This window comes from Eutrigla gurnardus (assembly GCF_963514095.1).
Source record: "Eutrigla gurnardus genome assembly, chromosome: 11".
NCBI lineage: Eukaryota > Metazoa > Chordata > Actinopteri > Perciformes > Triglidae > Eutrigla > Eutrigla gurnardus.
In genome coordinates, this window is record NC_139925.1 from 5,500,521 (window position 1) to 5,526,145 (window position 25,625).

Below are 25,625 nucleotides of genomic sequence, written 5' to 3' on the forward strand. Positions count from 1 at the left end.
CACTAAGGCGTTTCGTCTCACTGTGCCAACCAATGGGCGGGCGTAACTGGGAAAAGGGGCGGGACAAATGCGCACGTCGATCATTTTTCAGTAGGCGGGGAAAAGGCTCACAGAAAGAGCTAGGCTAGAGGAGCTATTCAACAAGGCAAACAGCAGCGCTCTGCGAAAACGACTTTTACCCATCCGCATCCAACATCAACCGGGGGACCAACGGACGACGCTAAAAACCTGTCAGATTGCTCACATAAATGTTCCTATGGATTACTAATACGCTTCCGTCGAAAACCAGAGCTGTTTCTCAACTTGACAGCATAGGTAAGCCTGCTTTTGTTCGGCAAAGACATCGCTATTTTGAACATTTTTTTTTCTTTCTTCACGAACGTTAGCTTGCTTTCCGCCTGCTGCTAACCGAGCCAACCTTGACGTTAGCTAACTTGTTAACTAGTGCTTGTGGTGTGTTTTAAAAGGGGGTGGTGGGAGGGAATGAATGAATTAGATCGACTGAACAGCAAAAAGCTGACGGCCCGAGATTACAAGAGGAGGAGGGGGGGGGGAGGAAAAAAACTTGGTCAGCTGGATAACAAAGTTATGCTGTAGCCAGCCAAATTAAGCTGATGAGCACAGTGAAAGGTTATGCTACTCCGGGGCTGGATAGTTTCGAGGCTGCCGGACGAGTGTTGTGTGTTGTTGGAGCGGAGGAATCCTTTTCGGAGAGGTTGTCGTCGAGCTGCGCCTGTCATGGTGTTTCCCTAATAGCCGTCAAAAGTGATATTACACGTAAAACCATCTGCGACTTGTGTGTACGCTCGACATCGCTGCGGGGGATGTGATCTTTTTATTTATTTTTTTGTCGACTAAAACGGAGGTAAATGGCATTTTGTTTGTATTTCTCTTGTGTGCCAACCAGTATCGTTAGCTTCCTCACGATGTACTTGCCCAGTGGTGGTTGGACCAAGACGGGCTGAGGAACTCTCCCGTTTGATCAGTTATGTTGCCAGATTGCGATGTGGACTATTTTCCTCTCTGCCAGATAGGATTTATTTTATGCTGTGTGTGCGTGACTAGTTTTTTTTTTTTTTTGCACATTTCCGTAACTGGCAACACCATCGCTTTAGAAACTGCCTGGGCAGGAATCTTTCACCGAAGAGCTTTAAATGGACTCGACGGGGTTTTAGGACATGGGGAAGGGGGATAAAGACGACCGAGGCTCGGGCTGTGTATGTGCATTATTTCTCGATGGTGGTGGTCAATCACTCACTTTGCAGCGGCTTGGGTCTAGCAAATTGTCTGGGCGGATGACATTGTATCCTCCGCGACCAGAGAAGCCACAAACGAGGGGCTGCGACCTTGGCTTGTTTTTATTATATATATATATATAATAAAAAGCATTATTATTTTGTGCAATATGTCGCCGCGTTGCAAAGTGACCTTGTTGCGAACCGTTTCGTCGTCTTTGTCAGAAGCGACCTCGCTCGGGCGGCGTACCAAAAAAAACGCCAGACCAGTCGATACGGAGAGGAGAACATTTTGTGAAGAAAATGAAAGTGACTTTTTTAATAAGAGCCGCGTGGTCGGTCCTCACTTCGTTTAACTTGACGCAGTTTCTTTCCTTTTGAAACACGACGTTTCTCCAACGGTCTGGTGGCCGTCCCCTAAGCGGTGTTATTATCCCTCCGTGTGTGTGTGTGTGCTACTCTCCAGCACCGAGACAAGGGGGGGGGAGAGAGACGCGAAAATGAACCGTCTCTGGGCAGTTTCGTTCTAAAATAAAAACAACCAAGAGGAAAATGGCTCCGACAGTGGCAGGTGAATGGCGACCACCGGTCCCGTAATTTCCCAGTGTTTGTTAGCTGAAGTGGTCTCCTTTTTTTTTTTTAGCCGACTGTCAAGCTACAGAAATGGCGTCATCCTCTGCTGTAGTGGTTCAGTCAGTGCGGTGCAGACACCACGCTGCCGTACTCGAAAGAAACCGAGCACCGTGCAGCTTCTTTTTTTATTTATTTTTTTATTTACTGCGTCTACCACTCCGCTACATTATCCGGACATTTGTGCAGACCGAGGGGGGGAAGCCGGCGACTAGTTACCGTGTGTTTTGCTCGCCCTTCGTTGCCACAAGTCTGGCTGACTAACGGCACACTTGGAGGCATTACATAAACGGCTTTCGGGGGTGGGGGCTCTGCGAATGAGTGGTCACCACGGTTTACTATATTTTTTTGGAGGGGGGCTTGATCACATATCAGCTTTAGCCAGGATTATTTAAGAGAAGGACATTTTTTTTAAATAAATAATAAAAAAAAACTTTTCTTAAATCAACCACAGCCCCGATTCAGAACCCCCCACAGTCCCAGAAATTAGATTCAATGCTTGTTTTGTTTTAAGCAGTCAAGTCCCCCCCCCCCCCTTTTAAAGCATTCAGCAGTGTGGCAGAAGAAGTGATGTCATCATAACATAAGTGTGTCTTGTTGTGGCAGACTGAAGTCTGTGATGCCTAACAGCTCCTTTCCAACCTCTGTTTCAGCCTCACATTCGGTACACCGGTTACCTAGAGGACTCATCGAGAGATGAAGGTATGTTTCGTTTATTTTTTTCTTCTTGTGTTGTGTAAAATGCCACTCAAACGCTGCTACTTCTGCATTGTCTAGTCTTGGCTCTAACTTCATTTCGCACCAGTATAAACATGTCATAACCGCGCGAATCAAAGACAAAATGTCAAATGCAATATCAATAGTTTATATGCATGGCCTCGTCCTTGTTTTGACTCTCATGAATAAAGCTAGTGTGAACTTTTGCTAAATGTCAATTTCTGTCTTGTTCAAACACAGCGAGGCAAGTGTCTTGGACATAGGCCAGAGTAATTCATTTATTTGACAAGCATGATATTGAGTTTCCAGTGGCTCCAGCTGTATTTGCAAACACAAATTGGGAATTGTAATTTTTGATGTTGTGCTTTGTTATGCAACGTTATTGAATTGCATGCAGAGACAAGGGCTGGGAAATGTCGCGACATGTGTGCATTTCATTTGAAAAGACTTCTGTCTCATTGAAATTCAGGCTAGAGGTATGCTGTGTGTATGCATGACTATGAATCAATGACTGAGTGAATAAATGAGCTGTGAAATCTTCAAAATAATCAGAAACCCTGATATTGTTTTGTCCAGTCCGATTCAATTTGGAAAAGTAGCAGATGTCATTGTTTGGGTAAAGGCTGTGACGTAAGCTTTCTCATAGTTTAGTTTCAATGGTTCATAGTTGTGGCTGTTATGCCTGCAAGCTGTTGTGTCTTAACTTATGTGTTGCCATGTGGCTGGACGATGTGCTCAAAATCAAATATCACAATGTATTTGACCAATATCAACACTGCAACAATATTTCACAAAATATTTACACAGTGAGATTTTTGATAAGTAATCAGTAATGTGGATATCAATGAAAAGTTACATTGTAATGCTCTACTAATGCAATTGGTAGAGTCATAACCTGCAAGCTTGTTTCACTTTTAAATTAAATATGTTACATACAGGAACTTTGACAAGAGTCTGTATTTTTCAGTTGTGTAGGATGTTTCCTTGCCACACATAATATATGGTGTAACAGGATTATGAGAAAAGAATAAAGCACACAGAAGCCATGAGCACTTTGTGATTGGAGATTAGTGGTGGACAAATTAAACGCTGCTCTTGTAATGATTTGTAGTCTGTCACTTTGGACCTAATGATGTTGTGCTTAATGTGGTTAAACACCATACCGCCACGCTACCAGCAGTCTACCAAAGTATCCAATTAAAATGCCAGCAAGAGCATCATGGGATGTAAAAATATATTTTTTTTAAAAACTAGAAATATTTTTTGATCCGGTGCAAAACTTTTCTTTTTCTCTACTTCAGAACCATTTCTGTTGCATGCATTCATACTTGTCCTTCTCGTAGCGCTGACTGGAGCTGCGTGAGGATTTGTGGCCATGTAGTAAATTGTTTATGTCACAGGAAAACAATGGTGTTCTCATTGTCATGACAAGAAATGCATTCCAGTGAACAGAGAGCATCCTGGCACAGCTTGCATGGAAACCAACTGGGTCACCTAATTCATAGCATGGGCTAGCTTTGCTGCTTAATTTCATAGTGACTGCTTGAATAAAGCTACATGGTGAAAACACAATACACTCTTGCTGTTAGTGCCCATGACCATTTTGACTTTGAGCCTGCATACATTGCCACTTGTTTTTGAGTTTGGATGAGGTGTGTTTTAAGGCGCCGTACAGCTCATTGGTGTCTAGTTGGTGGCTTAGCTAAATGTGGGCTGTACAACGCACAATACAGCAGGGATCTTTGCAGATACACCTGGCAGACATCTGCACTCTGTTCAGTGCACCTTTCTTTATGTCACTCTGGCTTATGGTCTACAGCCTTTCCCCACCAACTGCACACACTGCTTTAACTCTGTGTGTGCTGGATCAAGTGCTTGGATAAACATTAGATATCATAAAAGTAGAATAATGTGTTGGGTAATTGTTTGAAATCTTAATTTTCTTAGTATTACCTTAAGATAATGTTTGAATTCTTATTTATCTTATTATTCACTCGTCTCCCATGACAGCGAGCTCAACTTTTTTTCTTCTTCAAATCCTATATCGTCCCGTCTCCAGTTGTATTCTGTAGGTGTGGGTATTATAAGAAATAGGCATTTAGGAGGCATCGGAGGGCAAATGTAAGATGGGAAATGTATTTCAGCCTTTTTAGAGATTGAATGTCTATCTGCCTCTGCTGCTTCAATTTTGACCATTCTCTTTGAAATCTGTCTTGTGAGACCCAAAACTTTCTCGGAGTGCAAAACCAAATTGCCAGGGTGTCCCTTTAACTGTAATTGGCAGTCTAAAGTTGCTCTACTGTGTCAGAACGGTAACTGTTCAGACAGTGTTTTTGATCAAAGCTGTTTGTAAGAAAATTGCTGTCGTGGGAGTGAAATGTGTCTCGTTGAGTTCTCCCTGCATTCAGATGAGTTGACAGCATGTGGTGCTGTGGTGATACGGCACACACTTAGGCATTTAAGGAAGACGCCATCATCCGGTCAGGTGCAGTCAGCTGCTGTAGTGGGAGGTGTCTGTGCCTGGGAACCAAGTACTTTGTTAAAGAAAATAACTTCAGATTTGTGTCTGTTGTGTGTGAGAGAGAGAGTGAGAGAATATGTTTACATATTTGTTGGTCATTTTTGCACTGCACATTATGTATAGATTTACCAAATCAGCCACAGTATTTTAGTCCAAAATTAACTGTAAATAAAGCCATTAAAGCTATTTCCAGCAATTGAAATTATTTCAACCTAATTGTTTTCTATTTAAATAATAACACTCAAAGCCAACCAGCACATACCTGGCCATATTCATAGGGTTTCTGAAAACAGAGCGAGCAGCCCAAGCCGCCGTAGCGCCTGCAGTTCTATTATAAACAAAAAGATTAGACTGTTTATTAGAACAAACATATTAAAATATGCCAGTTCTGATATGTTCACACTCGAAGCTTGTCAAGAAGTGATGCGCCGCTCAGGGTTTTTTAATATCCACCACGTTCACCCGACCCGTTAATGGAGCCAATCTTCACCATCCAACCTGCAAAAATATGCATTAAGCAACCGATACCGACCCGTAAACTGCCAACATTATGTATTATAGCAGCACATTTATCAGGACTGAGGTGTCTGAGAGACGATGAGCGCTGCGGTGCTCTCTTAGCCTCCACCCTCCTTTTTTTACCCCACTCTCAGCAGTGGGAATATCTAGGCTAAATGAGTGTTAAAAATTACACTGTCCTAAAAAAATATATCAAACAACCGACCAGAAGGTGTGAGCACCCTTGAATGTGTAAGATAACATCAGCGGCATATTCTTCCAAAACCCCCCACTGAGGCCATACTGCAAGTTTTTATCGACTGCTACAAACCATTCAGCAAGCTTATGCAAAACAGGGCATTTGCATTTTTGTAGTTGTCCATATTTTCAAGTCCACATTTTTGGTAAGTGGTCAGGGAAATGGGTTGCTTCCAGATTAAATGTATCAGTGATTCGCTGGCAGAGTTGTATTAAAATGTTTAGAGTTATGTGCTTGTTTTAAATGGTTTCTGATACCACAGGAGGAATGGATTTGCTTGGCAGGCAAGTAAACAAAAGGTATTAAGATTGTGTTTGGGTTGTTTTTGTATAGTTTGAACCTGCCATGGTATTGCCAAGGCAACTCCTGCAGCAGCACCAGTCGCTAGAATTGTGGCGACTTTGGTTTGGACAAAGAGGTGATTCACAGCAGGATTATTGTACGTGTGAGCTCGGCTGGGAGGGAGCTTAATTCTTTCCTGCGTGCCTCTTGCATGTTCTTTGTTCGACCTACAAACCTTTTCATTATAGCACATTATAATGGGTCTGAAAGTATTGTTTGTAATATTTCAGTAATGCAGATTTAGCAGCTCAATTATACATTGTAATTACGAGAATGAAAGTCATTTGATTTGTTACGCCTAAAAATAGCACGCTTAATTTGATTTGGATAACCACCCTCACCTCGTCCAACAGCTGATTATAAACCTGTTTATGGTTCCCGGCATCATCTTACACTGTTGTGTAACTTGAAACAAACAATAGTGACGCATTCATCACACGACAAGAGCAGGTGTCATTTCAGTTTGAAGAGGAAACACGGTCAATATTAAATCCTGGGCAATGGTAACACTTAGAGTTCCTTCTTTTTTTTTTAAATTGCTAATCCAGCCAGAGAGAGTGAGGTGAATTGTTGGTGTGAAAATAAGATGCAAACTGAAGGTCTGCTCTAAATTGGGAATCAAATGAAACTTGAAGTAGATCTCCAGTGTCTTAACAGGAGATTCAGAAGAATAGAAAAGGAAATGGTATAAAAAGACAACGGTTGTAGACGGTAGAAAGGATTGCCTGAATTAGAAATGTTAGGTGAATTGTGCTGACAAATAGCGCTTTAGTAAATGTAATTAGCTACATCACTACAGACAAATAACCAGTGGAATGTATTCAAAGCCTTGTATCCAAAATATGGGTCGACCAGACTTGGATTCACTCCAGTAAAATTGCCCGCACTTAACACCAACATTTTACCAGGTCTGGTGTAGATTTTCTGGAAATAATAAAAATATTCTGAGACTCTCTTACAACATATTGGATGATCATGCACATTCATAGCAACGGTGACTTTTGACATGTGACTCTGCAGCACATGCAAATCTGAATCCTGAATGTGACGGTCACATTGGCTTTAATTGTAGTGAATGAGCAGCAGGACCACTGTTTACCAAGACTGTCGTAAGCGTGTCTTAAAACATTAGCAATGCTTCCACGGGACTTGTGGTCTGCTGAGAAAATTGACCAGGGATTCCTCGAATCCCTCCCTGATGGCCGATCATCGTGATGCAGTTTACATGCTTCGCCTCACAAACGTGCCATCAGTATTTTTTTACATTTACCTTCTGAGAGCATCTTTTTACTGAGTTGTAGAATGAAAATGCTACAGTCCCTCAGGCTGTCCAAGAAATGCACTATAAGCAGCAGCAGCAGCTTATTTTCAACCGGCGCTCTGTGGAGTCGGCTGTTAAATTTTTCATGACCTAAGAGTCTTTATTGAGCAGAAACTGATCTCATTCTGCTGTTGACAGTGTCACCCCAGTATATATTGTTTTAACTGATTTCACACTGTGACTTAATGTGGCAGCGTTGTCTGTTTTTGTGCCACGAATAGAAACTCTTAAACAAGAGCAGTCTTCAGATCATCAGTAATCAGGGATCATTCAACAGCCAGGAAAAGTACTCTATGGCCGACAACCAGCCAATTTACTTCAGATTATTCCTTTTTTGTGAGCATGAATAAATAAAAGGTGCAATCGACTGTGATATCTGTGCACGTCTGATATCCGAGTGGATCGTCCGCCAGTGGAGTTGCAGTGCTTCGTGTCTTTCCCTGCCAGCCACAGGTGCGTTTTGTCACCCCCATGCCGAGTCACATTTGTATGTGTTTAATCAAGCACACGTGCCTGGAGAGTCTGTTCCACGTCAGTGGCACTAGGTGAATAGTCAGAGATCTGGTTTTTGATTGCACCACCGTTATTACCATTAGGTTGACTTTCACATGCAGAAGCCGGAGCGGTGCTACAGGTTGATGATGAACAGCTCTGCTGTTTTTATGACACTCTCAGATGGTGGCAGCTCTTGTGAAGTGTGTGTGGCGTTCTAGCTTATTTCAAGTTGGCGAGAGGATGTTGCACCTCACAAAGGCACAGGAATCCTGCCTCTCTGAGCTTAGTCATATTGTTTGGTTGAATTTCATGAGGGGGGGGATTGGCGTTCAGGACCGGCAGGAGTGATGAAAAACCAAGGAATCTTTTTTTTTCTCCAGATAGCTGCAGGCTAGATGACGATCTAATCCAAGGGTAGTTTTGGTGTAATCTGGGGTGGTGAGCCATTATCACTGGGAACAACAAACCGCTCTCTATTTGTGTTGGCATGTGAGCATGACAAATGTAAATCTGCCCTCAGTAGTGTGTTATCACCCCTGCCTTGTTAAACCAGGGAGGTTTGGCAGCCACAGCTGTCAAGATAACCCAGGCTGCCCCCTCTGAGTCACAGTATGAATCTTCCTCTAAAAAAAGAAGAAAGGAGCAGGCTCGGAGCAAGGGGAGCCAAAGAGGCGGTAACTATTAGTACCAGAGAGGAGGAACAATGGTGCACACAGCGGCAGTCCAGCTTTGAGTTGGTAGCCGGTGGAAATGGCCTCCGCGTCATGTAAACCTGGCGTTGGCTGGGGCAGCTGGTGCCGAGGCCAGACTGCACTAGAGACTAATGAGGTGTTTATCTGAGAGGTGGGGAGGCTAAAGTGCATTGGACCTGCCGCTGAATCCCATCTGCCAGAATCCAAGAGATACCGGAGAAGAGGTGTGACTGGGACGGGTTCACGGACTCCTTAACACGGAAGATGCTATTTGCCCATCTGTTCAGAAAAATGTTTTGTGTTTTTCACGGACGGTCGTTTGATTTATTACAATGTCTCTTTGCAGTGTTTGCAATGTTTTCTGTTTTTAACCACCGTGCACAGAGAACCCCATCTGTAAGATATTTGTGCACAAAGTCACTCCACAGAACAGGGTTGTTTTTTTTGTTTTTTTTTAAAAGTTGAACTAGGGGTAACGATGCACCATAATGCTCATTGGTCGTAATTCTTACTTTGACAGTAAGGTGGCGTACTGTCAATAAGAAAACACTGCAAAAAAATAACACAAATGTCAGTAAGACTCCATCGTGATTATTGGGATAATATTGTAATTTTCATGAATCATCCCATGCATAACCGGTTTAGCCGACTAGCATGCTGCAGCTAGTGGTGCACATCTGGTGCAGTGCCAAAGCTTTCCAGGTAAAACTCAAGTTTCCAAATTTCTGTCCAGCGCATGTGATTGGATGGCACACCGAACCGACTGTCCTGTACTGTACATTTTGGTTTGAATACAGCTACTGCTAATTAGTAGCATACATATTGTATTTTCAGCCTTTATTCGCGATCAGAGCATCCTATTTGAAAGACGGCTAACCTTTAGCTTGTTCTGCGTGGTGACCCCGGCTGTTTTAATGTAACATCTGTTGGATTTATGGAAAGTGAGTCACGGCGAGGCGATGCCCATGAAACACCTCACCACACTGTAGGGCAACACAAGGTTTTCCACTCTGCCATATGTTGTCATATGTAGTTTGTCAGATTTGATCATGTAGGATTTAGCCTGAGGTAACAAATACAATTAGAGAGGGATGTGAAACCATTTTCGTTCATTTGGATAATTGCTCAGTGGATATTTTTAGCCATATTTCTGTTTCACCTGTTACTTTTATCAGGAGGCCAACATTTTGCTCGTGCCTATGCAGTGAATTCCACTTGGAGGCTTGGGCGACCCCGACACCGATCGCAGTCATTTAATATTGAATATCTGCCAAGTTCAAATCCTGATTGAATTTTTTTTCCTCTACATAATACAGCTGTCGAGCTACTTCTAATGCAGGCATACATAAATAAATCCAACATGTCATTAATGTTACAGTATGTATAGTATCCCTGCAGGGGGGAAACGGGCAGCTACAATACACAAGTACATGCAAGTACATTCAAAACTAATATTCCATCAATTCTAGCACTTTATGATGAAATATTAAATGGAAAAAATGCCCCTTAAACCCTGTTTAGATCACATCCCCAGTCAAATTATGCACTTATCTAACAATATAAACAGTATTTCTTTGTATTTGATATGATTTCTTCCTGCACTTGGAACTCCTAAATACATTTTTTTTTCATGCCACTCAATGGTTCGTCACGTGAGGAACCATGCTTTAGGACGGGCTCAAAGGTTACAGTGTTGTGAGTCCTTTTTGTGTACCCAGAGCTCAGTGTTGAAGTAGATGAAGGAGCAGGAAGTTGATGAAACCACTTGTGAAAATGCCATGTTTGTTTAGAGGGAAAAAGCTAACCTGCAAACAGCTAGAACACGTCAAAGCTCTTAAATTTCCGCGCGTCGACTTTTAACATCGCGGCAGCTGGTCTTGTGCCTACATCACTGATGTAGTTTGTAGTTGGAACGGCACCACTTGGCCCTCCTCGTGGGAACAATGAACAGCTTTTATGAGCTTTGAAATACATAAGAAAAGTCGCATTATTGAGTCTTGGAAGTAATTAACTTGTTGTATGAAATTTAATATGCATAACATGTTTTGAGAAACGAGTGCTAAATGAACAGAGCCACCGTTTTGGGAGCGAGTTTTATGGCTTGTTCATTCCAGTGGGCATTAGTAAACTTCATTCATCCATTCAGAAAACAAGATGTGGTTTTGTGTTCAGTGCTGCTAAAAAGAGGGACGCACCAGCTGGATGGGGGATCAGTGACTATGGGGTCTATTCAATTCACTTCTCTGTTTATTTATACATGGGATAGAGGATTTTATTGTGCATCAGGATATCTGGATAATTGTGAAGTAAAAATTAGATTAAAAAAAATAGATACAGGGTACACAAATAAATGTATTTATCCTTTATTGATACAGGACTTTGTATCAATCTAATTGTTGCATATTATACATTCTTAATAATAAACTGTTCAGTACATTTATATTGAAGTATTTATTTGTTACGTTTTATTTTACAAAGTTAGAAAAGCCACATTAACAGTGAGACATACAGCTTATTAATGATAATTAAATGTAAAGTTTTGCACATTAGAGGAGGAGCGGGTGTTTTCCTCAAGTAACAAACGGGTATTGGCCAAGTGAAGTGTCCATTTGACATGTTTCATGTGGTGTTGATGTGTCCTGTCAGCAGGAAGTGTGTCCCCCACTTTTGGTTGTTATTCTAGAAATGATGTCTAGATATAACTCTGTTGGGTTCTGCATTTTCAGTGTAACCTTAGCGAAGCCTCAGTAAATCCATCTTTACACTACGTGAACCACAAACATCATCTGCCCTCCCACACACACAGAAAGTGTTCTCTTCCCCGGACCATCCGCAAATCTGTTCTCCAAGGGTGTTTTTTTTTCTTAAAAAAAAAGGTTTGATGAACATCCAGTGATGACACAAGATGGTGCTATGTCGGGTAGCTTCTTTATCAAAGTAGTAGTGAAGTGGCCTTTTCGTTTGCTTCCCCAGAGGCTTGTTTTCCAACACCCGGAGCAGATGGTATGTGTTTTCCATGGATGAATCACTGAGCCGGATGGGTTTCACGTAGCTGGCCTACACTCTGTGAAGCTTTTATGTGTGTCCTCCTGCCGTGGCTGTGAGAATACACCTGGGTCAGGAAGCTATATATATACTATAAAGTATGAAGATGCTTTGAATTCACTGGTTTCTTGTTTTATTTTTATTTCCTCAGACTCTGGACGAGCCCCCCTTCTTGACAGTAGGGACGGATGTGAGTGCCAAGTACCGAGGGGCGTTCTGTGAGGCCAAGATTAAGACTGCCAAGAGGCTAGTCAAGGCCAAGGTAAGTCACATTTCAAAGTGCTCCTGAGCCTGAATTAAAAATGCATTGTCTGGCTGTGTTCTGTGTGAAGTGAATTGCAGCAGGGCGAGGTGGCGCTCGTCTTTTTGTGCAAAGGTGCAAACAGTCAAGATCACACAGCTCGGCTTTAGTCTGAATACAGAGCAGCTTGGAGATTTTTTTTTTTGTTGAAAACATGCCGTCCAAAACAGGATTGGAAGGTCCTCGTATTCGACAGATCCCTAGACTGTGCATTTTCAATTATTTTTCTCTGATCTTGCTCAAAATCCATCTGTGTTGCTGACATGCTAGAGCCCCGCCACCTGCTTTAGGTTGTTAGTACTGCTCATGTAGCTGAAACACTGATCAGGGCCTCAGCTGTGACAGATGCAGGGTCTGGCCTAGCACGCCAGGTACCCATCACATCCCCGGGCGTCCTTCTTGCCCGTCGCTTCCACATTTTGTTGTGGGGGCGCTGTGACTGCTGTTTCCCCATCGGGTTTCATGCCTTGCCGATGAAGGATGCGCGTAGTACAGTATCTCATTTCCCAGTGGGGCTGAAGCATCTGGATAACACAATAGAGACAGATCGCTTGTCTCTCGTTCTGCTAGAGTGTGTGGGAGGAACAAAGATTGGATGCTGGCTTTTCACTGAGTCAATGCACTGTACTTCCCCCTGTAGAGACAAAAGAGCAGTGATGTGCCACCATTCTGGCACATGAGCTGAAATCATCAAGTGACGTGCCTTTTTGTTTTCTTCTTCTTCTTCTTTTTGTCTCACGGACAGAGACGAAACAACATGACAGAGGAGACAATGTGGTTTTCCTCGTTTCAAATATTGTGAAGCTAATAGGAACAGTCGCTCCGCTCATAAATGAATTACTGCACTAATTGGCTGAGTGTGCGTTTGTTTTTGGGGGTAGCTGTAAAAGGGATGCGAGGCTCCGTTACACAAACGCAGAACATGACAATTATTCAGCGGCTGTTGTGAATGTGAATATTCCTCTGTAATGAATTCCTCTTTAGCTCTTTGGTACATTAATCTCTGTCTGCTTGTTGAACAAAGTCGATGGTGGCAGCATATGGTGTCTTTTTAAGTGATTTTTAAAACCCAGTGAAATGTCTGCGTGGCATTCTTATTTGTGATAATGATGATCCGCACTAGAATTAGCACCGTGTCAGTATCGCTCACTGTGACATGTTCAGTTCTCATTTAATCAGTCAGGACTAACTCTACGGCAGACGTGCTGCAGAGAGAGATGCAACGTTCATTGTACATTTTATTTTTGTTTGTTGTTCACCACCGGACCACTCGAAAAGCAATATCTATAACTGTTTGCTTTCATGTAAATGTAGTGAATTTTGCCCTTTTGCTTGGTATTTAGTGTGAGGCACAGAGCAGTAATTAGTGCTGAAAAGGCACTAAAAGGCAAATGCGCTGGAGTTAAAAAAAAATATGCTTAAACCAGAGCAAAAATATGTACTGAGTATTAATATTTTTACAAGGACATGGCAGATTGATTAACACCACTGTAAATGTGCCAGTATAATCAACATTTTCAAATGTCAGATTATCCAGGCGCAGAACGGAGAGAGATGGTGTCGAGGAAATTTAGTTTTCGAGTGGCTGTCACGTTTTTTTCCCAAGCTGTCACACACGTTTGTTGTTTGCTGATGTCATTTTGCAGTGACACTTCCTGCAGCTCAGTTACATTTAAGGCTCGTTGGAAGAAAGAGAGTGTTTGTAAAAATAATTGACTCTGAGCTCCTGACAAACCTGTTCACATCACAGCATTTTGCCAGAGGCTCTTATTTTTATCACATTTTTATCTTAATCCAATATTTGATGTTAAGTCTAAGTGGTTGTACGGTGTGTGTGTACAGTTAAGAGTTACGGACCTCTGTTATCACCTGTTGTCAGGTGTTGTTGCTGCTCTTTTAGTGGAGGTTTTGGACAGCGAGGGTCATCTTCCCTCTGCCTGTGCAGAGTGGAGCTTCCTGCTTGTTATTATCTCCATAACTGGTGAAATTCTGCTTCAGGGCAGTTTTTTTTTGTTTCTTTTCCATTCTGTTTTATGGCGTGCCAATTTAACAGCATCTCACGGTATGTATTTATTTCATTCATCTTGATGCCGCCTTCACAGCCACACTCTTGATTGCCATTTCTGCTGTTGTTCTCTTTGAAAACGGAGTCAAGAGAGCATTGTCTGAATTTGTTACCTCCCGGCTTGATTTCTGCCCTCGTATGGCGGACGATTCTACCCTTAATCGCAGTCAATAAAAGTCAAGCCTGTTGTCCATTATAATTATGTTGCTATTTTACTAGCCCATGCTCTCAAACATTCCTTTAATTTCCCTCAGGAAACAGAAGGAAGCACGTGAGTGTATTGACATATCAAGTAGGGAGGGGCATTTGGAATGATAACAGATGCTCCTTGGAAAATATGTGACAGTAAATGGCTGCAAATGTGCGTGTGTCTGCCTGCCTCGTGGTCTTTTTCTGTCACTCGGTGTTGCCAGGTCTCCATGCAGATATTAGACTACCACAGGGTGATCAGATTATGGTCTACTGTGGCTCACTTAGCGGAGGCTGAAGTTGCAGACAGGGGGGGGGAGGGGGTGAGGGGATGGTTGGTTAGTGGAGCCCTAACAATCACCACAGAAATCCATCGCAGTTGGCTCCAACAGATGCGGCGCAGTTGCCAAATGGAGGGGGGGGGGCAGTCAGTCAATGATGCCAGAAATTAGCTATAGTATTAAATATTCACACACATGCTGCTTGCCTAATGACACCAGGATGTCTTTCCTAGTGTGCGATTCACACCACACTGATTTAAAGCAACAGACCTGCCCTGCTGCCAAGTAGCGTGGAAGAGTCCATCATGGTAATCGGTGCATCGCCGTTATGAAGTCCGGCTGCGTCGGCGGGGGGCTCTGCCTCTGTGAATTGGAGGATTGATGTGGCCCGGTCAGGCCTTTGGGGAACTGTTTGTTTATCCTCGTTACTGATTCTCCTCCCCCTGTTGCCCCCCCCTCCCCCTCACCAGGTGACCTTTAAACCAGATCTGTCCACAGCTGAGGTGCATGATGAAAACATCAAAGGGCCTCTAAAGGTAAGGCAGGAAAGATGGAGGAGGCTGATGGTGTCCCACAGTCGGCTTCAACACATTGTTGTACAATTTTTAATCAGTCAATTATATATTGTTGTCTCAGCAATATGGTTGTCATGACAGCACTGATTTGTCCGACAGGTGGGGGCTGTTGTAGAGGTGAAGAATCAGGATGGAGTTTACCAGGAGGCCACAATCAATAAGCTGACCGATGCTAGCATATATACTGTTGGTAAGTCGATAGCAAACAAGCTCCCGTGTACTCTCCCTGCAGCTAGTTTACAAAAACAGGTTTATCCACAGTAGAACTGCCAGATGGTTTTCAGGGTTTGTGTTTTCTTTTGCCTGAGCGTTACACTGACAGTTATTGCCAGAACCCTCCTGACTCACAGTGCAGGAAGAATGCTGAAAAGTCAATATGCTTTACACGATCAGATTATTCAAATCTCCATTACAATCAATGCCATTACTACATTTTTGTGCACATTCATTATATTGCAATGTGAATATTTGTCCCGTCCCGGCAAATTGAACTCATAAAACCTTTAACAAAAATAAATATTTGCTTTAGTCTCCAGGAGTCTTAATCTCCCAATGTGACAACCCAAATGTGTTGTATTTATAAAAACATAAAACAAGGAAAGCAGCACATTCTCATATTTGAGGAGCTGTCTGGTTTTATTTTTTATTTTTTTTCTTGCAATTTATAGCTACAAGTTATTGAGTACACAGCTACTGTGCCGGATAATCCAAAGTATACACAGTATAGACAGCTGCTCAGATCTACAGTCTCTCAGCAGCTGCTCGTCACTCAAGAGTGCCCATTGGGCTTTCTAAGTCTCATCTTGGCACATTTTCATTCTTTTCATTCATCAGCAAAAACATGAGTCACAGTTGAAGTTACCTCGAGTGTTTTCCCCTCATTGTTGATCTGAGCCAGTTAATGATTTACACATCTGGGTTTATCTTTTGGAGCGATGTGACTGCTGATATACATTATGCATGCTAATTGAAGAAGTCACTCTATGGAGATTTGATTTCAGTTAATAAATAAATAAATAAAATCAGTAAATCCTCGTCACTTCCCCCACGTCTCTCTTATTTCACCATTTATTCCACTTTGTGTCGAGCAGAACGTCCTCGGAGCTGTAATAAATCGGAGCCTTAACTCGTAATTTTTTTTAACAGATCATAAATCAAGCAGACATTTTTGGAACCGAGACTGGACTTTATATGTGCTTAAGTGTGTGTTTTTCCTGTGTCGGTGGAATCCCGGCATCCTAACGGTCTCTGGTCTCTGCAGTGTTTGACGACGGCGACGAGAAGACCCTGAGGCGCTCCTCTCTCTGCCTGAAAGGAGCGCGCCACTTTGCAGAGAGCGAGGCAAGTATCCCTCCTGCGCTTTCATACCAGCCTCAGTCTCTCCGCTTTCCAGAGAAGCAAAGCTCATTTTATATTTGATTTAATTTAATTTGGTGTCCAACAATTTCACATCTCTGCTCCTGGCGCTACAATGAATACACACTTATATCATAGAAAGCCCTTTGTTACTGATGAAATCTCATGCAGAGCATTCCTTCCAGATGTACAAGATAAATCTTTTTTCTTCCAATTTAGTGCCTGACAAGGTGACACTGACGCTCTTTACTGTTGCTTGTCTCCCCCGCAGACACTCGACAGGCTCCCTCTCACCAACCCCGAGCACTTCGGCACACCTGTCATCGGCAAGAAGGGCAACCGCGGCAGACGATCGAACCCAATGTGAGTATCGGCCTCCTCGTCTCCGCGCATCCTGCAGGCCTCGTATCGCGCTTCATACATCAGACGTCTGCAATGCTGGATTTTCTGTACCAATCCACAGTCATCAGTAACGGGCTCCCCCGTTCTAAGTGCGCTGACAGCAATTGAAATGAAAGATTTACTCATCTCCATCCCCTCGTAAACAGCGCCTGAGGCCTGAAAGTAGAGAGCCTACTCTCCTCCTCCAGCTCCTTAATCAAGCCGGCCTGGAGAGGCAGTGTTAGCGCAGCATGGTCCTGCTGAATACTATCTTTTTTTTCTCTCTCTATTTTGACTGAAACGTTCCAGTGGGTGTTTTATGCTCTCATGTGCCTCGTCTTTGGAGACTGCGGCGTTTTCATCAGGGAATACTAACTGCTGAGGGCTTTTTGGCACTGGATATAATTGTGGCTCCTCTGTGTTATAAAGAGGACGCTCTGCTACGTAATCTCGTTCTCTGACACCCCTTGCTAATAGCACTCAGGGAAAAGTCAATATTACTCTAAACATTGATGCAATATTGACTTGGGTCCGTCCCAGCTGCACATTAGCACCTCGGACGTGTTGTCTTCCTGTGGGGTAATAGTGCCTTAATTCTTGAATTACGACGATTGACAACGCAGCGGTGATTGAGATTACTGGACTCTACGTTTCTTGTTTCACGAGACAATTTCTTCTCCCCCCTCGTGGAATTGTTCATTATTGTGACACTTGTTTGCTTTCTTGCCTTTGGGGGGGTGAGATGAGAAAATTGGCAGGTGATTCGTTTAGAAGAGCTTGTTCAACAGGAGAAAAAACCCAATAACAAGCATCTCTAAATCTCACCAATTAACACGTTAAATCTCATTCGGTTTCTTGTGAGCTATCCAGGGAAGCAGCAGTAGTTACTACTCCTAGTCAGGAAATAGCAATTTTTACACTGTTTTTGTAGAGATTAACAACGCAAGATTGAATCTGTTAATTAGTGCACTTAAGAGGTGCTGGTGGGAAGTTAGCTTTTGGAGAGAGTTAGGCTACCTCTTTGCTCCTGCTTCCAGTCTCTGTGCTAAGCTACGCTAACAGGCTGCTGGCTCTAGCTTCATATTTAGCCCCCCTGTGACAACAGTCATTATACGTGGAGCTTACATGAATTGTAGGAAGGGTTCCTCTATGAGTGGCTTGAGTGCCTTGTTTATGACTTTGATTCACAGCTTAGTTGTTGTTGTTGTAGTAGTAGTAGCAGACTGGCTGATTTACTGCTCCTGAGGCTTGCCAAACAGTATGCGTATGTGTGTGTTTGGTGTGTGTGTGTGTATGTGTGTGTATATGTACATAGAGCTGCGCTCAGAGCAGGCCAAGTGAGCCATGAAAAAGAGGACGGAGGATCTGTTTGCCTGCTGCTTGCACAATCACTCGGAGACACGGCCGACTGTCTGCTGGCCACAGTCGGTGCACGAGGATGACTGTCAGACGGCAGAGAACGAGCCGCCTCGGCAGTACACTGATCCGAATGAGGGAGCTCATCATCAGTAAAGCTGGCCTTATGTTTCACTGTGCGACATAATGATACTTTGTTGTGCTGCGGCTTGTCAGTTTGGAGACTGTTTGATGTTAAATGAAAAGATCATTGGCTTACATGAGACATGCCAACCAGTGTATTTCCTGCAGCGCTACACTTTTTATTTGCTGCTCATTTTTCTTGAGCAAATGACACATTACCAGTGTCAGTCTGTTAAATAAACTGCCCTTTTTTTTTTCTCCCCCCGCAGTCAAGAAGAAGAATTGTCTTCATCCTCCAGCGAAGAAGAGGAGAGCGACCAGCGGCAGAATGAGGATCTGTTTGGCAAAGTGGTGTGTGTGGAGGGAGTCACCGCCGGGGACAAAAAGAAGACCACGTGGTACCCTGCTCTGGTGAGCTCACGGTCTCCCTTCTTTCTCTGCTCCAGCACTGTGTAGAAAACGAGAGACCACTTCTGCCGGTCTTCCAGGGCGCTCGTAGCATTGTGCCATGTCATCTAGACGTGAGGTTATGTAACCTCGGCAGGATTATCTTATTGCGTAACACACCCATCATCGGATGTTGTTGCAGTCGAATAGCTGATTTGTATAAATAAGATTTAACTTTTTGCAGTCGCTGCATGCCTTCTGTAGTTTTGAAGAATATCCAGTGAGCAAAAAAAAAACGGTTCAGCTCTTGTTTTGAAGGGAAAATAAACGGCTTGTTCTCCCTGATGTGTGCAACAAAGCGGCACAAACACTGGTTTGATATCTTTTCCAATCCATTTGTTTCCACCCACCCATAACTCTGAGCCACATTTAGTACACTATGAAATGGTGACAGGCCTTGTTTGTTTTTGCAAGTGTTGCATGTAGGAATGGGAGAGGGTGGGGAAAGCTGTCCCTTTAACTCTGTAGTCAGCAGGGCCCCGCCTCCACAGTTTGTTGTTCTTGGCTTGCTGTCGACTGAGCTCCATGCTGCCTCCTTGTGACAGCAGAGCACATTACCCAACAGCATATTTACTCTGGGACCTTGTGGCGGAGGGGTGGAGTGGTGCGCTAGTAGTGCAACAGACGATCCACAGCCCTGCAACAAGCAGTTTACTCCCAAGAGGTGTGGTGAAACAGACAGAAATTGTATTGCAAAGTGAGTCATAGTGTTAAAGTAAAAGCATCCACCCTGTAGGTGTGTGTGTGTGTGCTGTACATACAGAAAGAGCAGGAGCCTGGTGCAAATCAAATGTCTTCATAACGGCAGTGCTGCCTCCTGTGGGTTAGACCCTGGCAGTGGAACAGCTCCCACCGTTGTCCTCCTCAACCCCGGTAAACAGCAGCAGCACATGCTGAGTGGGCGCTCGCACATCGCTCTCCATCGCACACTCGCTTGTTTGTCTCCGCTTCGTAGACGCCATATTTTTATCATCTGTCAGCGTGGCCTTTTCCCTCAAACTACTTCAGTCACTGACTCATACTCTGACACCCCCCCTCCCCCCTTGCCTCACACAAACACACACACACACACACACACACACACAGTACCACCTCATCTGACCTCTTGACTGTCTCTTGTTTGTGTTCAACAAGGTCATCTCCCCAGACTGCCATGACGACGTGACTGTGAAGAAGGACAACATCTTCGTCCGCTCTTTCAAGGATGGAAAATTGTGAGTCATCCCCCAATGTGCTGGAAACTACTGTGTGAAGTAGATCTGCGGCGACGATTATCTTCCAATTATTTTACACGTTCATCGTCAGTTAATGCATCAAATTATGTTTTGAACTAATTATATCATCAACAAAAAGTTGGCATTGCTCAGCTAGACCGTCTAGTATTGCTTACTGATGGGTAGCCCAAAAAAAAGGAAGGGCTATTCAATTATAAACCAAGCACGCTTTTGAGAAGTAAACAAGTAGATGATTGGCATTTTCACTTGATAAATGATCTAAGTTGCTCTTGATTCGTTTTCAAGTAATCAAGTAATCATCTAGTACTGGTGTAAGACATCCCCATCGGGATAAAAAGGGTTTTAATTGGATATATGTGCAGTGAAATGGAACGCATGCACTGCCTTGTATATTAACAAAGGAAATGCTTGAGTGCACACAATTATTAAAATATGCCTGCACAATATAATTAGGTATAAAAGTATAATATTTCAGATAATTTTGTTACTTTTTTTTTCATGCCTTTTGTATATTTATTGTAATGTGCTTCCCACTCACATCACTGTAGATTATTTGAGTGAGCTCTGCTGGATGTTTCTTCCTCTTAATTAACTAACTAATTGTGCATGTTTAAATGAATGTTACACCTGTTTGTGGCTTTAAGAAGAATACAACCTCAGACTTTGCGGTTCCCCCAAAAACAGTTGAGATACCGTGTCTGTCAGAGTCTCCTCGGTTGAGTTATTTTATCTGTCCTGAGGCTGTAAGTTACCGGTGAGCTAAGGAAGTGTAGCTTCCCTGAGGCTGCCCTCGGCGTGGAACCACACAGTCGGGTTGTTTTGTCTGTGCCGATGAGAAGAAGGAGTCCTGTCAGGACGGGAGTCTGCTCTCAGCCGGTGGTTTGTAGGTGCAGCCTCTCGGTGTGTGTGTAGAAACGTAGCAAACGCTCCAGCTAAATTAATCAGTCGCTATTCCAAAGTTGTCTTTTCTGCCTTTTTTGAATTCCACCGACGACGGCGCAGCCTCGAGCCTGCATTCCTTAATGGATACTGTGCGTAACTCATCAGCGTGAACCCCAATTTGCAGCCGAAGAGACATTAATAGCAAACAAAGTGTGGAAACGTCTCCCGTATCGCTTGTTTTTGTTGCCTCATACTCGGGCGTAGAGCGGATGAGAGGGATAAGAGACGATAAATCAGAGAAAAGCCTGGCAGCCACGTACTTGTGAAGTATTTCCTCTTTGAACACGGCACCTTGTGATGATTTTTGTTGCAAATTACATCGTACCAAAGCAGTTTTCCCCCTTTTCTGTTCTGTAGCAATTTGATTTGACTCGGTGGAATCGGCACAGTGCATCCACGCGTAGACGCAACAAATAATAATGCAAGAAGTCGGAAAATCTATATTATTATTAATGAGATTTTCAGGTTTGTTTCCCCACCGGTCCTTTTTTTTTGCTTTCATGTGGAGGAAACAACAAGGATGAGAAGTGCATATCATGTCTCTTAATACGCCTGATCTAGTCTTTATTTTGTGTTAGTTATTTTGCAAATAGGAGGAAGATGGAGGGAAGTTTGCATTTTCTAGGAGAGCAAAGCTTTTCAGTAATTCCACCTGCTGCACCGCATCCTTTTCCATTCTTTCACAACCGACACTCCACTCGTCGGTGTTTGTTATTGATGTCAGCCTCTGTTCATGTACAATCACCGACTCATTGTGACGTGCTGCTCCCTGTGTGTGATTTGTTTTGTGAAGCGGCGTCGCATCCGTAAGCCGCGTGGCCCTTTTATTGCACAGCGGCCGGGGGTCGGCGTGTTCACTCTGCCCTCTGGACTTTGGTGTTGTTGTTAGTGGTAACCATTCACTGGGCCTCTCAACAAAACAATGGGCTCTGGAAAGCTTTTCTTTTTGTGTGTGTGTGAAAGTAAGTCACATCCAGACGGGAAGCTCTGAGTTTTCAGGAAGTGGTTATTCTTATTTAGTCCGATCTGGTTACCAGAGTAGCCATGGAAACGGAGGCTATATCTGTTTTTTCTTGTCTGGCTGACTTGCAAGTTTGTCTGGATTTTATAAAGGTTATCCAAATAGTATTATATTGTAATTCAGAACGTATATATGTGGATGCTAAAGCTCGTCCCAGCTTTTAAATAAACAACAAACTAAAGGGTGTTCAGGATGAGTTTTCTGAACATGAACATAGCTTTAATATATTTTGACGTTTGCGGTCCTTGGAGGATGAATCTTACTAGTTATTATCTATTCTAATTATCTAATGATAAAAACTAAGATGGTGAACAAGGTCAACATTATTTCCACTAAACATCAGCAAGCTGGCGTGCTGATGTTAGCGTTTAGCTCAAAGCACCGCTGTGTCTACGTTACAGCCTCACGGGGCTGCAAGCATGGCTTTGGGCTCTTAGTCTTGGTTTTTCTTTTTGCTAGTCCCAATGAAATATAATCTTTGCACATTTATATATAGACCAGCACGTGGGTGAACCAGTAGTAACATACGCAGTGCAAAAGATATAGGAAATGACATTAAATCAAGCTCTTTTAGCTGCATTATACTTTTTTTGTTCACTCCATGTGGAATCCAGTCAAAAGATCAGCTCAGCTGCCTTCAGATACACATCAAATTGTCTCTCTGGCACACTCACTGCTTTCAGCTTACATGCTCCACTATTCCACCTATCTGCCAAATGACCAACACTTCCCCCATCCTGCAGTATGCCTGTTGTAAGAAATAAGGCTGCTCAGGTTTTGAGTTGCTGTAACAGTAAAATCTCCCCCCAGACAGTGTTTTAATCGCGGCTTAAGGGTTGTTTATTGTCCCACGTTCGTTTCAGGAAATCAAACATCTGCTGAGGTTTTGGTTGGCTTGGCTGAGCCTCGATGTAGTCGTGTGCATCACTTCTCACCACGTATTATTCTGTGTTTTGCAGCAACACGGTGCTGCGGAAGGACGTCCGCGAGATGAACGGCGACTGTCCTCCAAAAGCCGACGCAAGCCTCAAACCAGGTGAGTTGAAAACTAAAACTTTTAGAGGGTGAATCTCAAAGAGCTGGTGGCAGAGCACAAAGCCAGACATCTGTGGGCTGATCTGTGTGTTGACACTCTGAGGGAAGAGAAATGTCGTTGTTTTTCTTTCGGAGGGAAAGCAACGGCTGAGAGCTCCCGTCACTGTCGAGTCTATTTTTATTTGAAGTCCTCACCAGGCTTTTTATATAGTTCTCACCGATTTTCTGCTGCACAGCTCTCACTCTTTCATAATTACAGTTAGGAAAGGGCTTTGTGTTATCCCGGTCTTGGTATTCACAGGTTGTTGACTCACAGCTGGGATGTTTTTCCGCATTACAAATGCATAAAACGAACATCTGCCAAGGTGATTAGATGCTACTTAAACCCACCTGTGACACCGTGGCTGAATGCTTCTGCTGTTTCACATCACTGCAAACACTCCTGGCACATTTTCATGGCACTTTCTTCTACTTTTATCATCTTCATTTAAAAAAAAATTTTTTTATATTGTCCTGTTTTTGTATATTGGTCTTGAACTTTAAACTTTTAGCAAAGTAGTTTTTATAAATCAAAAATGTTTTATTAGTTATTATTTCGTCTGATTCCATTCAGTAAAGATTAGCTTCATTAATACTATATGTCTGATTTAGATTCCCGTGGTGTCTCTTGTGATTCAAACATTTTCAATAACTCCAGTAACACAACATGTTTTATGTCTAACCAAACATCCAGCTTTGATCCATATTTGTTGACGTTTAGCCCTCAAAAACATTTTCACTGCGTTAAAAAAAAAAAACAGTTTTCTCCACTTCTTTTAAAGAAAGTTGACTTGATAAAAATAATAATTAAATAATAATTAAACTGAAGAATTACTTGACAGACAGTCAAAGATTCATATGAAACCTCAATAGAAGCTCTGAATGTATGTAAATGTGCAGAAATGCTATAAATATGCACACCCAGCATCGGCAAACGCTCCCGAGACCTGGTGGCAGATGTTATGAGGTTTAAATCGAAGAAAGATCAACATAAATGTAGCTCGTTGGCCTTGTTTACTATTGATTCAAGATATGTATCACTCTGTTTATAATTAATCTGTGAGATTTAAAGAGCTATCAGATTGAAACATCGCGTCTTATCTCTGTTTATGTATGTATCAACATCGTTATCTCTGCAGAAGCATTTAGCTCGCTAGCGGAGGGGACTGATGGGCGTCGCTCGCTGGATGTGCTGGATATGTAATAATTACTGTGTTTGTGTGTGTGTTCGACAGCACTGGATGCAGCCTTGGAGTTCCTGCAGCAGTTTGTCGTGCCCAGCACCTGGAAGACGGAAGTGAAAGAAGAAAGTTCTAGCAGCGAGGAGGAGGATGAGGAGGAGGAGGAAGGGCAGGAAGAAGGTGCCAGTGGCGAAGAGGAGGAGGTAGTAAAAACTGCACTCGCTCTTATCCCCACAATGTCCCAAAGAGAAAGAAACATCTCCTCAAACTGTCTTGTTTCCTGTCTGCAGGAGGAAGTGGAGCCGTTCCCAGAGGAGAGGGAGAACTTTCTGCAGCAGCTCTACAAGTTCATGGAGGACAGAGGTGAGCCCAGAGTGCAGATTCAGCCGGTGTTTGCAGGGTGACTTCAAAACAAACATTTTATTTCCAAGGTTCAAGGTGCAGCTCTGGAATCGAGGAGCGGTTTTGACATTATTTACACTTTAAAGTCAAAAGACTGGAGTGTAGAAACAGAATAATGAGAACTCAATTTCAGTATTTTATGCCTTTTTATTTTATCTCCCTTTTACAATTCCAAGCCTGGTTTAATTATCTGTCTTTATGCCGCCCATACCTATAGCTTACTATCTCTAAATGTGAAGTTCCATAACTTTAATGATCCTCTTTCAAGATTAAAGTTCTTTATAACCACATGCACCCTCCATAGGCTTCGTACTTCTACTCCACTGCATTTATTTGACAGCTTTAGTTGCTTATCAGGTCAGGATTTTACCCCCAAAACGTATGATTAGCTTAGAAAATATGGGGTAGTGTCAGAAAAGTTATTAAAGTAGAGTGTTGTTGAAATAACTAAAGTATATATTTAAAAATATACCAAGTAGAGGAGCAAAACACTGAAAGGGGGCATTTCATCTCGATACTTAAAACATTTTTAATGCAATTAAAAGTTTTACTTGAATTATGGGTATTTTTATTTTGCTGTATTGCTAACGTTCCTAAAATAAAAGGATCTGAATACTTCAACGCTGCTGAAAACCAATTCCAGCTAACGTCCACAAAAAGGCTTTAGAAAAGTTTTCAAATAAAAATAAAAAACTCACCGGAATAAGCCATTTCCTGCAGATTTCTAACGATCTTCGTGTCGACCCTCTCAACCTGTTCTCCTCAGGAACGCCCATCAACAAGCGGCCTGTTCTGGGCTACAGGAACCTGAACCTGTTCAAGCTCTACAGGCTGGTGCACAAACTGGGAGGCTTTGACAACGTGAGTGCCACTTCGCCGGCGGTTTCCCCCTCGCAGCGCAGCATGACTTCGGTCGCACTTGTCTGGTCCGATGCTGACTC

General features: G+C 43.0%; 1 protein-coding gene across 6 annotated transcripts in view; it reads left to right on the forward strand.

The window, feature by feature from the left end:
• Window positions 1-178: 178 nt before the first annotated feature.
• Window positions 179-25,625, forward strand: part of arid4b (AT-rich interaction domain 4B) — a 35,621-nt gene continuing 10,174 nt past the window's right edge. For 3 of the 6 annotated variants that reach the window (XM_084021084.1, XM_084021086.1, XM_084021088.1), the window contains exons 1-12: window positions 179-315; window positions 2,519-2,567; window positions 11,907-12,017; window positions 15,062-15,127; window positions 15,266-15,356; window positions 16,428-16,507; window positions 16,794-16,885; window positions 18,652-18,793; window positions 19,964-20,043; window positions 22,987-23,063; window positions 24,337-24,645; window positions 25,451-25,545. In XM_084021084.1, coding sequence (XP_083877210.1) covers window positions 2,562-2,567; window positions 11,907-12,017; window positions 15,062-15,127; window positions 15,266-15,356; window positions 16,428-16,507; window positions 16,794-16,885; window positions 18,652-18,793; window positions 19,964-20,043; window positions 22,987-23,063; window positions 24,337-24,645; window positions 25,451-25,545 — 1,149 coding nt within the window. In that variant the 5' untranslated portion in view covers window positions 179-315; window positions 2,519-2,561. Of the gene's footprint in view, window positions 316-687; window positions 866-2,518; window positions 2,568-11,906; window positions 12,018-15,061; window positions 15,128-15,265; window positions 15,357-16,427; window positions 16,508-16,793; window positions 16,886-18,651; window positions 18,794-19,963; window positions 20,044-22,986; window positions 23,064-24,336; window positions 24,646-25,450; window positions 25,546-25,625 lie in introns of those variants that run through there. The other 3 variants (XM_084021087.1, XM_084021089.1, XM_084021085.1) reach the window with 2 other exon arrangements.